The 11,514-nt window shown below is 29.6% G+C and overlaps 1 protein-coding gene across 2 annotated transcripts in view; it reads right to left on the bottom strand.

Moving 5' to 3' along the window:
* Nucleotides 1–3,266: 3,266 nt before the first annotated feature.
* The window catches only part of LOC108689997 (protein FAM122A), a 29,451-nt gene continuing 21,203 nt past the window's right edge, over nt 3,267–11,514 (bottom strand). Inside the window, exons 2-6 of one of the 2 annotated variants that reach the window (XM_018197026.1) lie at nt 9,649–9,712; nt 7,095–7,480; nt 6,801–6,944; nt 6,356–6,515; nt 3,267–3,773 (exon numbers count right to left, since the gene is read on the bottom strand). In XM_018197026.1, the coding sequence (XP_018052515.1) occupies nt 3,729–3,773; nt 6,356–6,515; nt 6,801–6,944; nt 7,095–7,480; nt 9,649–9,712 (799 nt within the window). In that variant the 3' untranslated portion in view covers nt 3,267–3,728. Of the gene's footprint in view, nt 3,774–5,842; nt 6,516–6,800; nt 6,945–7,094; nt 7,481–9,648; nt 9,713–11,514 lie in introns of those variants that run through there. The other variant, XM_018197024.1, reaches the window with a different exon arrangement.

Genomic DNA, 11,514 nt, shown 5'->3' with positions numbered 1-11,514 from the left:
TAATTCACCCGGAAGCCGCTATTTATATAGTGCACCGTTAAAGTGAGAGTAGGAGATATGGTAGGAGCGTGATGGAACATACGGAACATATGCTGCACACTAATATTGTACCACACTAGTATTGTGTATGACATATATATATATATATATATTTTTTATATATATATATATATATATATATACATCATACATACACACATACACGTGTACATTTGCGGAAGTTGCATTACAAATGGCGGAATCAATCAAAAAAGAGAATCACTATCCGCTCCATCACTATCTCCATCACTATTCTCTCTGGACTGTGTCTCCTAAAAAGAAAAGCAGCCACCGAATCTAGATATGTATTTTGTATTCAGATAATGATGTCACTATTTGCTTACTTTGATGACAAATAAATACAAGTTAATAAGACAAATAAAGCACATGACTTCCAGCTTATGCAAATTATAGATAACAATTTAGTTAACTTTCACTCAGAATAAAAAGATATGTATGTGCCGTATTCAACTGAGTTATAACATTATAAATGAAAATTATATGAGTTGATGTAAATGGAAAGCAACTAAATAAAGAACTGCAGAGAAAGCAGCTTTGTTTTAAAATTGCTAATTATAAAATTCTTATATCATTGAATTTATACATTTAGAATTAATATCATTGATTTATACATTTAGATTCAGTGAGAAATTGAAGGCAAGACTAATCATATTAAAATATTTTACAATAATATTGCTTTCTCTACTGAACGCGTCAATTAATCCGGTTGGAGCAGACTAAAACTTTACTGTATAATTCCGGCGAATCGAATTTTATTTGAAACAAATTGGTTTTTTACAAAAACATTTTTTTTTGAAAAAAATGGAAATTTTTTTACATAAAAATTTTAAAATTTACAACGCGTTCATAATTGATGAAAATATCAATGATTTTCATCCGCGCAATGGTATAAACAATTTTTTTAACTGTACTGATTTTCGTGCCGAAATAAATAAAAGTCGTAGATATAAGTATACGAACGTAGTATTTCTCTTTGTTTCGTAATTGCGCGGGTACGCTTTATCATGAATTCAAAGTAGGAAAAGAAAAAGAAGCAATTTCGTTTCTAATACACGCCTAGCGCGATATCAGTTTCAGTCTTAGATATAGGAAGCATATGCGCATCGGAAAGATTCCTTTCTTGTCAGAGATCTGCTACTACATTCGATTACGCTAAAATCTATGGAGAAAAATCGGCACGTTATATACAAGAAACAGACAAGAAACATTCATATTTTATGTCGCACGCATGCAATCGTCGATTTCCTATTAAAAATACGCAGTCTATGTAATGATTTAGTCACCGTGGCGGTATTCGCGCCTTATACGGGGCATCGCGATGAAAGACACTTAGTTTTTTGTAAACGGTTTTTCACATTAAATGAAATCCTCTCTTGAAAAAATCTTTTTGCCCGGTTGAATATCTTCAGATATAAAAAAATAAAAAATTTTTAAGTAAATTTAAAGTTTCAATAGTACTTTATAACTTTTAAATAAGTTTTTATTAAAAAATTGTAATTCATAAGAAAATTAACATTTTTAAAATAAAAATCAAAACTACTTTTTATTATTATTATATACTAAGTTTTTATATACTAAGTTTTTTAAGAGACTGCAAAATCTCTCTATCTGGAAAAATAAGCATTGCACGAAAAAAGGTTCCAAATAAACCCTCAATATTTTTGAGGGAGCAATTCTATCCCGCAAAAGTTAGCCGCCTCCCGCTCCCTCCTGAGGGTGGGAGTAACTTTGAAATCTTAAATGGGAACACTTACTTTTTAAGAGCAGATTCTACATCTAAAATCCCGTCAATTTTATCTAAATCTTTTTTTTAAGAATAAAAAATTATCGTAGACATCTACGATAATTCGAAAAACATGTTTCAAACAAAAGTTTCTTTCTTCAACGTAGCATTGTGCAATAAAACATGGGAATTTCCCTTGAAGATGAAGGTTAACCAATTTTCGCCGAATGCAGCGCCATCTATTAGGAATAGAAAAAAAAAGTTTAGACAAAATTGACGTATTTTTGAACATAGAATCCGAATCTGCAATAAAAAGTAGGGGTTCCCATTTAAGCTTTCAAAGTTACCCCCAGCTCCATCTCCAGGGGGGAGCGGGAGGCGGCTAACTTTTGTGGGATAGAATTACTCTCTCAAAAATATTGAGGGTTTATTTGGAATATTTTTTCATACAATGCTTGTTTTTTCAGATATTTTGCAGTCTTTGATTAAAAAATTCACCCAATATAAAATACTTTTCAAAATCATTCAACTAATTAAAACTTTTTTTATGTCTGTGATAGTTTAATCGACATTCAGAAAAAACCAACTTTTTTCAAATAAAAGTTTTACATCTTTAATGTGCGAAAAAGCATTTATAAAAAACTACATGTCTCTTATTTTTTTCTATATTTTAACATCTATATCTTTTTCTATATCTTAAGTTTATTAAAATCGAAAGAAAATATTTTGTTGTGTTCCCTTGTAAGCTTTTTGAAAATCAATTGGAACAATTTATTATATGTGTCGGTGATTGTTATTAATGTCCATACGCGGACATTGATAAAAATCTTTAACGTTTAATTTTATTGACATCCTCGCATGTGAACATAAAAATTTTTTACACGTCGCATAAAATGAAATATGACATAATCTATCTATCATCAGTTTATTAACAGATGAGCGGAAATTCGAAAAATACATGCTAAAATGCATATAAGATTTAAACTCAATTCTTTCTGCGCATATTACATATAATAATATTTTCTGGCACAGTCACAGATTTTCATAGCATCGTCAATCGAGCTAAACACTCTTTCTCTTCTGAAACCTGATACTTTCATACAGATATAAGTAAATATAATGTCTTCTATTTATATATATTTATACAAATACATACTCGAAAAGTAACGTTCGATCGAGATTGCGTGGAATTTTCTCGGAATGCTCCATTTAGAATCCGACCGAAACCACTTTTTTATTTCGAGCCGAAAACGAATTTTTATTAAATTTCGATTTTTATTAAATTTCAATCGAAACCAAAATCGAAATTAGATAAATCTTACAAACACTACAGTTTTGGAGTCATTGGAAAATGTCAAAATATGTGAAATTTATATATTTTTGAAAAATAAGATTTTATTAATATCTTATTCCTTAAATGATAAGGAATTTTCTATAAATTAGAAGGAATTTCAGGCACTAGATATGTAGCGACTTGGCGAATAAAAAAAGGAAAAAGGATAAAGAAGAAAAAGAGTACTGACGAAGTTTGCAGCAATCGGCACCGATCAATCGATGATAACGTATAGTTTCTCGAATGCTCGCCGTTGCAGTTTCGGTTACTTACCGAAATTTTCTCTTAATTTCGGCCGAAATCGAAATCAAAACTTTGATTTTTTACTGAAATTAATCGAAATTTCGGTTTTGGTGAAAAAATCATTTTGAACCGAAAATTCGACTCTATTCCAGAAATTATTACATGTTTCACAACATGTGTAGTTATTAGAGATGTGTTTCTTCAGAAACATAAAAACGAGTCTGATCGACACAAGCTGACGAAAATAAAAGGAGAAGGAAAGGAGTATTAAATGCAGTATGAGCTTGAAAACTTAATATTTATGCTTTGGTTTAAGTAAAAGGAAGATCTTGCGGAGTCTACATGACGTCATTATTCGTAAACAAAGCGTCAGAGAGAAAACAGAGCCATTTGTACGATATTGTTCGGAGAAATCTAGAACAAACGCGTCTATATATTATTATCATCATCATCATTATTATTACTATTATTATTATTATTATTATTATTATTATTATTATTATTATTATTATTATTAATGCATAGGACAAGAGGGAGCGGCGCACTTGCAATTCAATTGCACACATCACTCACATCGCCTGTTCCTAGTAATTTTTCACTGCTTCATCAATGAGATTATATTATTTTAAATTAGTCAATTAGTGATGTGGGCAATTGATATACATCCAGGACAAGATCATTATCTCATGAACTACAGCAGCGCTTTTACGTAAATGATATATATTATTAATGTTCGATATACGCTGGTACTAGAGTTTCACCTGGCCATGAATTTTGACAGATAATTGGAAGCTAGGAAAAACAGACAATATTTGTGGATTTTTCCTTTCAAAGTAGATTACAGATATCTTTGATTTTTGCATGTGAGGATATGCAACATATTCTCACTATTCCCCTAAAAATGATTCAAAAGAAAATATATTCAAATGTCCTGCTGTGACTTTATAATAAACTTTGGATATAAAATATAGATAGATAAAAATAAGAGAGACATATTTATAAGTGTTTAATTGCACATTAAAGGTATCTTAAAATCATTTGTTTTAAATCGATTTATTTTTCAAATAAATATTTTTTTCCTTTTCCATAAAAAAAAATATAAACGATAATGATCTAAACAGGTCGATTTTATGCCAAAAACGAAAAAAAGTTTGAAATTTTATTATTGTTCCTGGCGTCAACTCATAAATATAAGTATTTGCAAGTTTTATACTTTATACACATAAAACAATCTTGATTTCGACTAAGGATTACATGAACAAATAATATTAAGTTCTTAGAATTAGTTCTTGGATACCTAACAGAAAAGATTAGAATTTAAAGTTAAAAAATTTGTATATACATATATACATATATATATATATATATATATGTGTGCGATATTGATGTAGTTAGTAATATATAGCAATGTGTCAATGCTCGTACATAAATCGTATGTGCGTAAGTTCTACTGACAAAACAGACAATTTTAAGATCCTCTTAAAGAAATGAAATCATCTCTTTTGAAAAAAGGTCGATGTTTTTTTTTTCTGAATGAATATCGTCTAAAGAATATCATTTATAAAACAAAATGTTTTTTATACAAAAGTTGAAAAAAAAAGTTTTAGAAGTGTTTTATACGAAAACTTTAAAAATGTTTTTTAATTTTATATGAAAATTTATTTACATAAACATTTTTATTATTATCAACATATTTTATTCAAAATTTTTATTTATTTATTGAATATTTATATATATTTGATTGAAAATTGTTGTTTAAAAATTATTTATAATTATTATAAGTTATTTAATTAAAACATTTTTATATCTTTTATGGTTTAGATATTCACTCAAAAAGAAGAAAATTGATTTTTCAAAAAGGAGAGTTTCATTTCCTTAACATGCGATTGAGCAAATTATAAAAAATATACGTCTCTTATCTTTTATCTATATTTTAACATATTCAAAGCTTATTACAATCGGAGCGAGACATTTGCTTGTGTTTCTTTGTCAGACATATTTAAAAAATTCGAAATATTGGGGTATTCTTACACCTCTTCTCGAATATATTATCTTTATATTATGCAATTATCACTTTGAACATTTTTTTAAGGGAAAACTTCAGGATTTTCTATTAGCACTTACGCTGACTACTAAAGAATACGAGCCTGGAGATTTTAACTGCGTCAACGTAAACTTCTCGTTAAGATGGGAATAAAGTCCTAAAAATCGGCAGAAATAATATAATAATAAAAAAAAATGATTAAAGACAACGGGCTGATTGAACCATCTGTATAATATTACGAAATCAACACAATTAAACACGATTAAATGTGATTAAACGCAATCTTGATCATCTATATAACAAATAGTTCTTTAGGAATTCATTGGATAGAGAAAATTATCCAATGCCCAAAATAAACTTATCAAATATTAAAAATAGATAACAAGAGCTAAGAATCATTGAATAGAATGGATAGACGATTAGCGAAAAAAAGGCTTATCTTGCATACATTAATCGATATATACAGAATCATTGTGTAGCTAATTAATCAAAGATAAAAAGAGGAAATAAATCATTCCAGTCATAGATATGGAACGATACGGAGGCATGTAAAGCGTTTTTTCACCGATATGTGTGGCTAGCATTTAATTAAAGGGAAAGAACACTATTGGCGCTACGCTTACTCGTACATCGAAAAAGTATTAGAGATGCACATTTAGAAGTGCTTCTCTTCTAAACTTATGTCGTACTTGCACTAAAGTTCCAAAAAGTTCATGTCACACTACTGTTCTTTGTCTACGATAAGACTAACAACAAGAATATGCTCGCGATTTTTGGATTCATGCGTGATACAAATACTTTCTCCTTTACATCGATATGCCGAGAAGAATTAATATGACACGTCGAATCTCCAAGCTCTCGCGTGTCCCACAATCTCTCTTGTTCATCTGTGATTATCCTGACTGATCTGATCGGCACGTATTTGATCCATTAATTTGCTTTGATTGCTCACATCTGATAAAGACTCGCTATCGCTATTCGGATTTACACGAACTGGTGATGGACTATCCACCGGTCGGAAAGAGAAACTAGGTGAATCCGCACTCGATAACGATTCGGGTGTGCCCACGGAACTGATAGTTCCAGGAAGTGGGCTGGACAGAGCATCCAATCTGCGAAGATATTGAATTAAAGAAACTATATTATAGAGATACACACATATTAAATTTATTTTTTATTCCTGCAGTGAAATAAATACATGTTTGTTTCACTTTTACTTAACGCTGTGCGCACCAGTTTCAAAGAATGCAGGAATAAAAAACAGATCTATGATTGTTTCTTTTATACTTTTAAAAGAATTATTACTTTGATAATTTTATCATATTTAAGTATATACTTAAGTATAATATATATAGAGTATAATATATATAGAGAATTATTGTAAAAATATACGCAACCTGGATGCAACTGATGTTAATAAACCAGAAGTGCGTTTTACAGGTGGTTGTAAACTGTGATCCATTCCAGTCTCGTCTAATTCGAATTTTCTTTTGACTGGCCCTAAACAGCTCGGCCTTATCGCGATAGGACTCAAACTGCGTCTGTATTTCATGAAATATTAGTAGAAAATAATAAACAATGAAAAAAATAATATAAACTGCATTAATCACTTTTTTTTTTAAATATGACCATACATAAATTTTATGCAACAACTTCAGACGAGATAAATTTATGTTCTGAACAAGCTTTACCTCGTAGCAAATGCCTTTCTAGTAGGACTAGGAGACAAATTATTCTTCCAGATGTGAATTCCAGGAGAGTAACACTGTCTTTGATTAAATCCAGATCTTGTAGGGGAAGGTGAAGAACACAGCGGTGAACCGGTGATAGACAGATTTAAACTTAGAGGATCCAATGGCCTCTTCGGTCGTTCTATTTTGTTAAGCTGCGTGGGAGACTCTGAATCTTTGAATGATAATCCTTCCGCCTCCAAAGTGAGATCCTCCCATGATTGCGATATCTGCATGGCACTATGAATTTCCTTCTCGTGTGCTGCCTCCCGGCCAGCGACATCCACGCATTCTTCCTGTCTTAACTGACTCACGCGTGGTGTCAATCTAGGAACATTACCAGGGCTCTAAAAGTAAAAAAAAGTAGATCAAATTAAACAAATGAAAAATGAGCCAACACTGGTTGTTTTTGTGTAATAATTTAATAAATTATATTTATTATTATATAAAATAACGAATTTACAAGACTTTCGATCCCTAATTTGAATCCTCTTCGGTACAAAAATATAATAAACATTACAAAATTAGAGGATAAGATGCTTTTTCACTGACAGATATTGTAAAGCTATTGTTCACATATAAAAAGTCAAATGTATAATGTTTTTAATATTTGATAGTATATGTAAGCGGTGAGTGTTGAATATTAAGCTAAAATATTTAGAAATAAACTATTGTAGTTAAAATATAAGATAAACTTCGACATTAATAAAGTAATAGCAAGACAATAATGCACACAATTAAATTAAGATATATATACTGTATGATATACTGTAAGCTTATGAAAGATTTTCAGATAATTATGTTTATACATATATACGAGATAATAGATGAAATATAAAAACAATCAAAAATTTGTGTAAATAAATCGTCCACAACGGATTCAACAAGTCTGCGTGATTTTACAAATTTAAACCTCTCTTTTGTCTTTGAATAAAAATCATTTCTGAAATCAATCTTTTATTAAGAAATTTTTCTTTATCCAAAATTTGCTGGCTCTTTGTATTATGACTTATTTACAAATTGTTCTCAATTGTTTCTATATTTTATCTATTATTGTGTATACAGGGTATTCGGAAAATTATCCGCAATACTTCGGGAAGTGATTCGGGATCTAAAAAGACGAAAAAAAAGCTATATAAATATAGATTTGGAAATAGTTTCCGAGATATAATCACTTTTATGTTTAAAAAATTGTAATTTATTTTTCATAAACACAATCATAATTTATTATAGTGTTTTAACATAAATAACTACATTTCGGACTATTTTGACATTAACCAGGATGCACCATGCGGAGGCATAGTCCGCTTGGCATACCTTTAGTGAAGTAAAAAATATTTTTAAATAAAAAAAATAAAAAAGAAGGCCAAACGGACTATGCCTCCACGGTGTATTCTGGATAACGCTAAAATAGTCTGAAATGTATTTTTATTTATGTTATTTATGTTAAAACTATAAAATAAATTATGATTGTGATTATGAAAAATAAATTATAATTTTTTTAACATAAAAGTGTTTATAACTTAGAAATGACTTATTTCCGGATCTATGTTTATATAGCTTTTTTTCCTTCTTTTTGGATCTCGAATTACTTTCTGAAGTATTGCAGGCGATTTTTCAGACACCCTGTATATAAACGTAGTCAGTGTCTGACCATCTCTCACAAGCTTACAGTATGTCATACAGCACATATCTTGATTTAATTATGCGCATTATTATTTTGTCAGTAATACGTTTTGCTTTATTAATATGTAAGTCAAGATTTAAACTTATATTTTGATTACAATAATTTAATGTTTCTAATATTTTAGTTCATTATTCTATCGCTTAAGTATTCTGCCAAATATTCAAGACGTTGACATTTGATGACTTTTGATATATGAATAATAAATAGCTTAACAATACCTATCAGTGAAAAAGCCTTATATTCTAATGTTTATTATATTTCTGTAATGAAGAGGATCCAAATTAGGGATCGAAATGTCTTGTAACTTTTCATTATTTAAATATAATTTATTATACAAGAATAATCAGTGTCGGCTCACTGGCCGACATTAGCTTTTCATTTATTTAATTTGATTTATTTCATTGAAGCCTTTGTATCTTACATAGCTTTTAATAAAAAAAAACCTTAGGATAGAGATAAAACACAGTGGGAGTTTTCCAATAAGCGACACTGTGTAAGATAGTAATCATTTCATCTTTATTCAACATTGGCAAACAGCAAGGATGTAATGATTCACTGTGTTACATTATATCATCTATTATGTCTCTTGTTGGAAAGCTCCCAGTATCAGTCAAATAAGTTGATCAAAGAATTATAGCGTTATAAAATAAAATATTACATTTTTTCTAACCTATTATAAATTTAATTTTTTGTTTATTTAAAATAGAAAATAATTACATTTCGAATTTTACTACTAGAATAACAGAGAAACTTAGATAATATTTAACCAATATTGAGCTGAGTAATAAATAATACAAAGTAAGAGAGAAATAGGTAACATGATCTTACACTGGTACTAAAACGTCGTAGACGAGTTGAATTTGCAAATATATTATAGGTTGACACAGCGTCCCTGCAAGTGATAAAATAAGAAATGTTTAAAGACAATTAAGCACAGTTGCAAATATTAGAAAACATTTTTAATAAACTTATCAATAAATGTTCTCTCAATGACTTTAAAAGAATTCAGATCTTCATTACAACAAATACATTTGCATGAACCATACATTTGCAATGTAAGATAAAAATTAAAGTTAACAATAAGTTAACAATAAGTTAAACTAGACCATTACGAACAATATAAATAAGTAAAGAAGCGCCAAATAAAGATCAAGGTTGGAAATCTTGGTATTTAATAATACTTCTATATAAATTGAATTAAAAAAAATATATCTTTAATTACATAAATGAGCCGATTACTATTAGATTTGAAACGTTATCATAAACTGAAGCTAAAATAATATCACAAATTAAATTCGTTAATTTAATAATAATGTTAATAATCTTAAGAATTGAGAACTGTAAAGAATTTATTGCGAAAAATATTATTTCAGTCAGAGGTTTCGAATTTCCTGACTGTGGGCATTTTCCAGTGTAACATAGTGAATCATTACATCCTTGTTGTTTGCCAACATTGGATAAAAATGAAATAATTCATTATGTTATACACTGTGCCCTTGTTGAAAAACGCCTTATCTGAGGCGGATACCTTTCCCAATTCAACCAATGTTGAAATATTTATAATAATCAGTATACAGTGGAACTTCTATAACTTCTACTACGCGGGGTTGTGAGAAGTTAGGGAGATTATCCCCATTTTTACATTAGAGATAGAGTATTAAAAAGAAATAGCATGTATTGCACATAGAGTGAGAATGCAGATGCTAACGCAACATGACCTATTTTAACACTGAAAATGTTTATGCATGACGTCGTGTACATATGTGGAAGGGGAATGAAAAAGTTACAGAATACTATAGTTAGGAAAATTTCATTGTATATTGATGGAGAATATGTTGAGGGATGAACGCGTATGAATAATAAATGAAACTTTAAAGTCACTTATAATTAGTTACGACTGTAACTAACAGAACTGTATCTTTCACAACATATTCATATGTTATTACTTTAAAACAATTACAAATTAAAATAATATGAATGGTTTTGAGCTCTAAAAATATAAATGACATTATATTAGGAGTACAAATAAGTTTCCGCCGTTTGCAAAAGACGGCGCTACTAATAAACTTATAGTTAAAATTATTTGATGTAAAACGACATATCGTAAGATTGGACATCTGGCAATACCATAACCTTGAAATATTAGCGATTTTGTATCATCATATATTTTTTTTTGTACGAAAATGTCGAGTTTTGAGTCGAATAAGCGTCATTTGCAGGAACTTTTGATTTACTTCTTTAATTTGAAGAAATCTGCAGCTGAGGCTCATAGATTGCTTGTAGAAGCATATGGTGATGCTGCCTTAAGTGAGAGAAGTTGTCGTGAGTGGTTTTAAAAGTTTAAGAACGAATTTGATATCGAAGACAAAGAACGTAGCGGAAGACCAAAAGTGTACGAAGACGCGGAATTGGAAGCATTATTGGATGAAGATTCGTGCCAAACGCAAAAAGAACTTGCACTTACATTAGGAATGACTCAACAAATAATTTCATATCGTTTGAAATCATTGGGAATGATTCAAAAGCAAGGGAATTGGGTTCCATACGAATTGAAACCGAGAAACGTTGAACGCCGATTTTTCACATGTGAAATGCTGCTTGCCAGGCATAAAGAGTTTTTGCATCGTATAATCACTGGTGATGAAAAATGGATCCAATACGATAACCTAAAGAAGAGGAAATCATGGGGACCAC

This window comes from Atta colombica, unplaced genomic scaffold, assembly GCF_001594045.1.
Source record: "Atta colombica isolate Treedump-2 unplaced genomic scaffold, Acol1.0 scaffold29, whole genome shotgun sequence".
Taxonomy (NCBI): Eukaryota; Metazoa; Arthropoda; class Insecta; order Hymenoptera; family Formicidae; genus Atta; species Atta colombica.
This window is presented reverse-complemented; position numbering and strand designations above follow the sequence as displayed.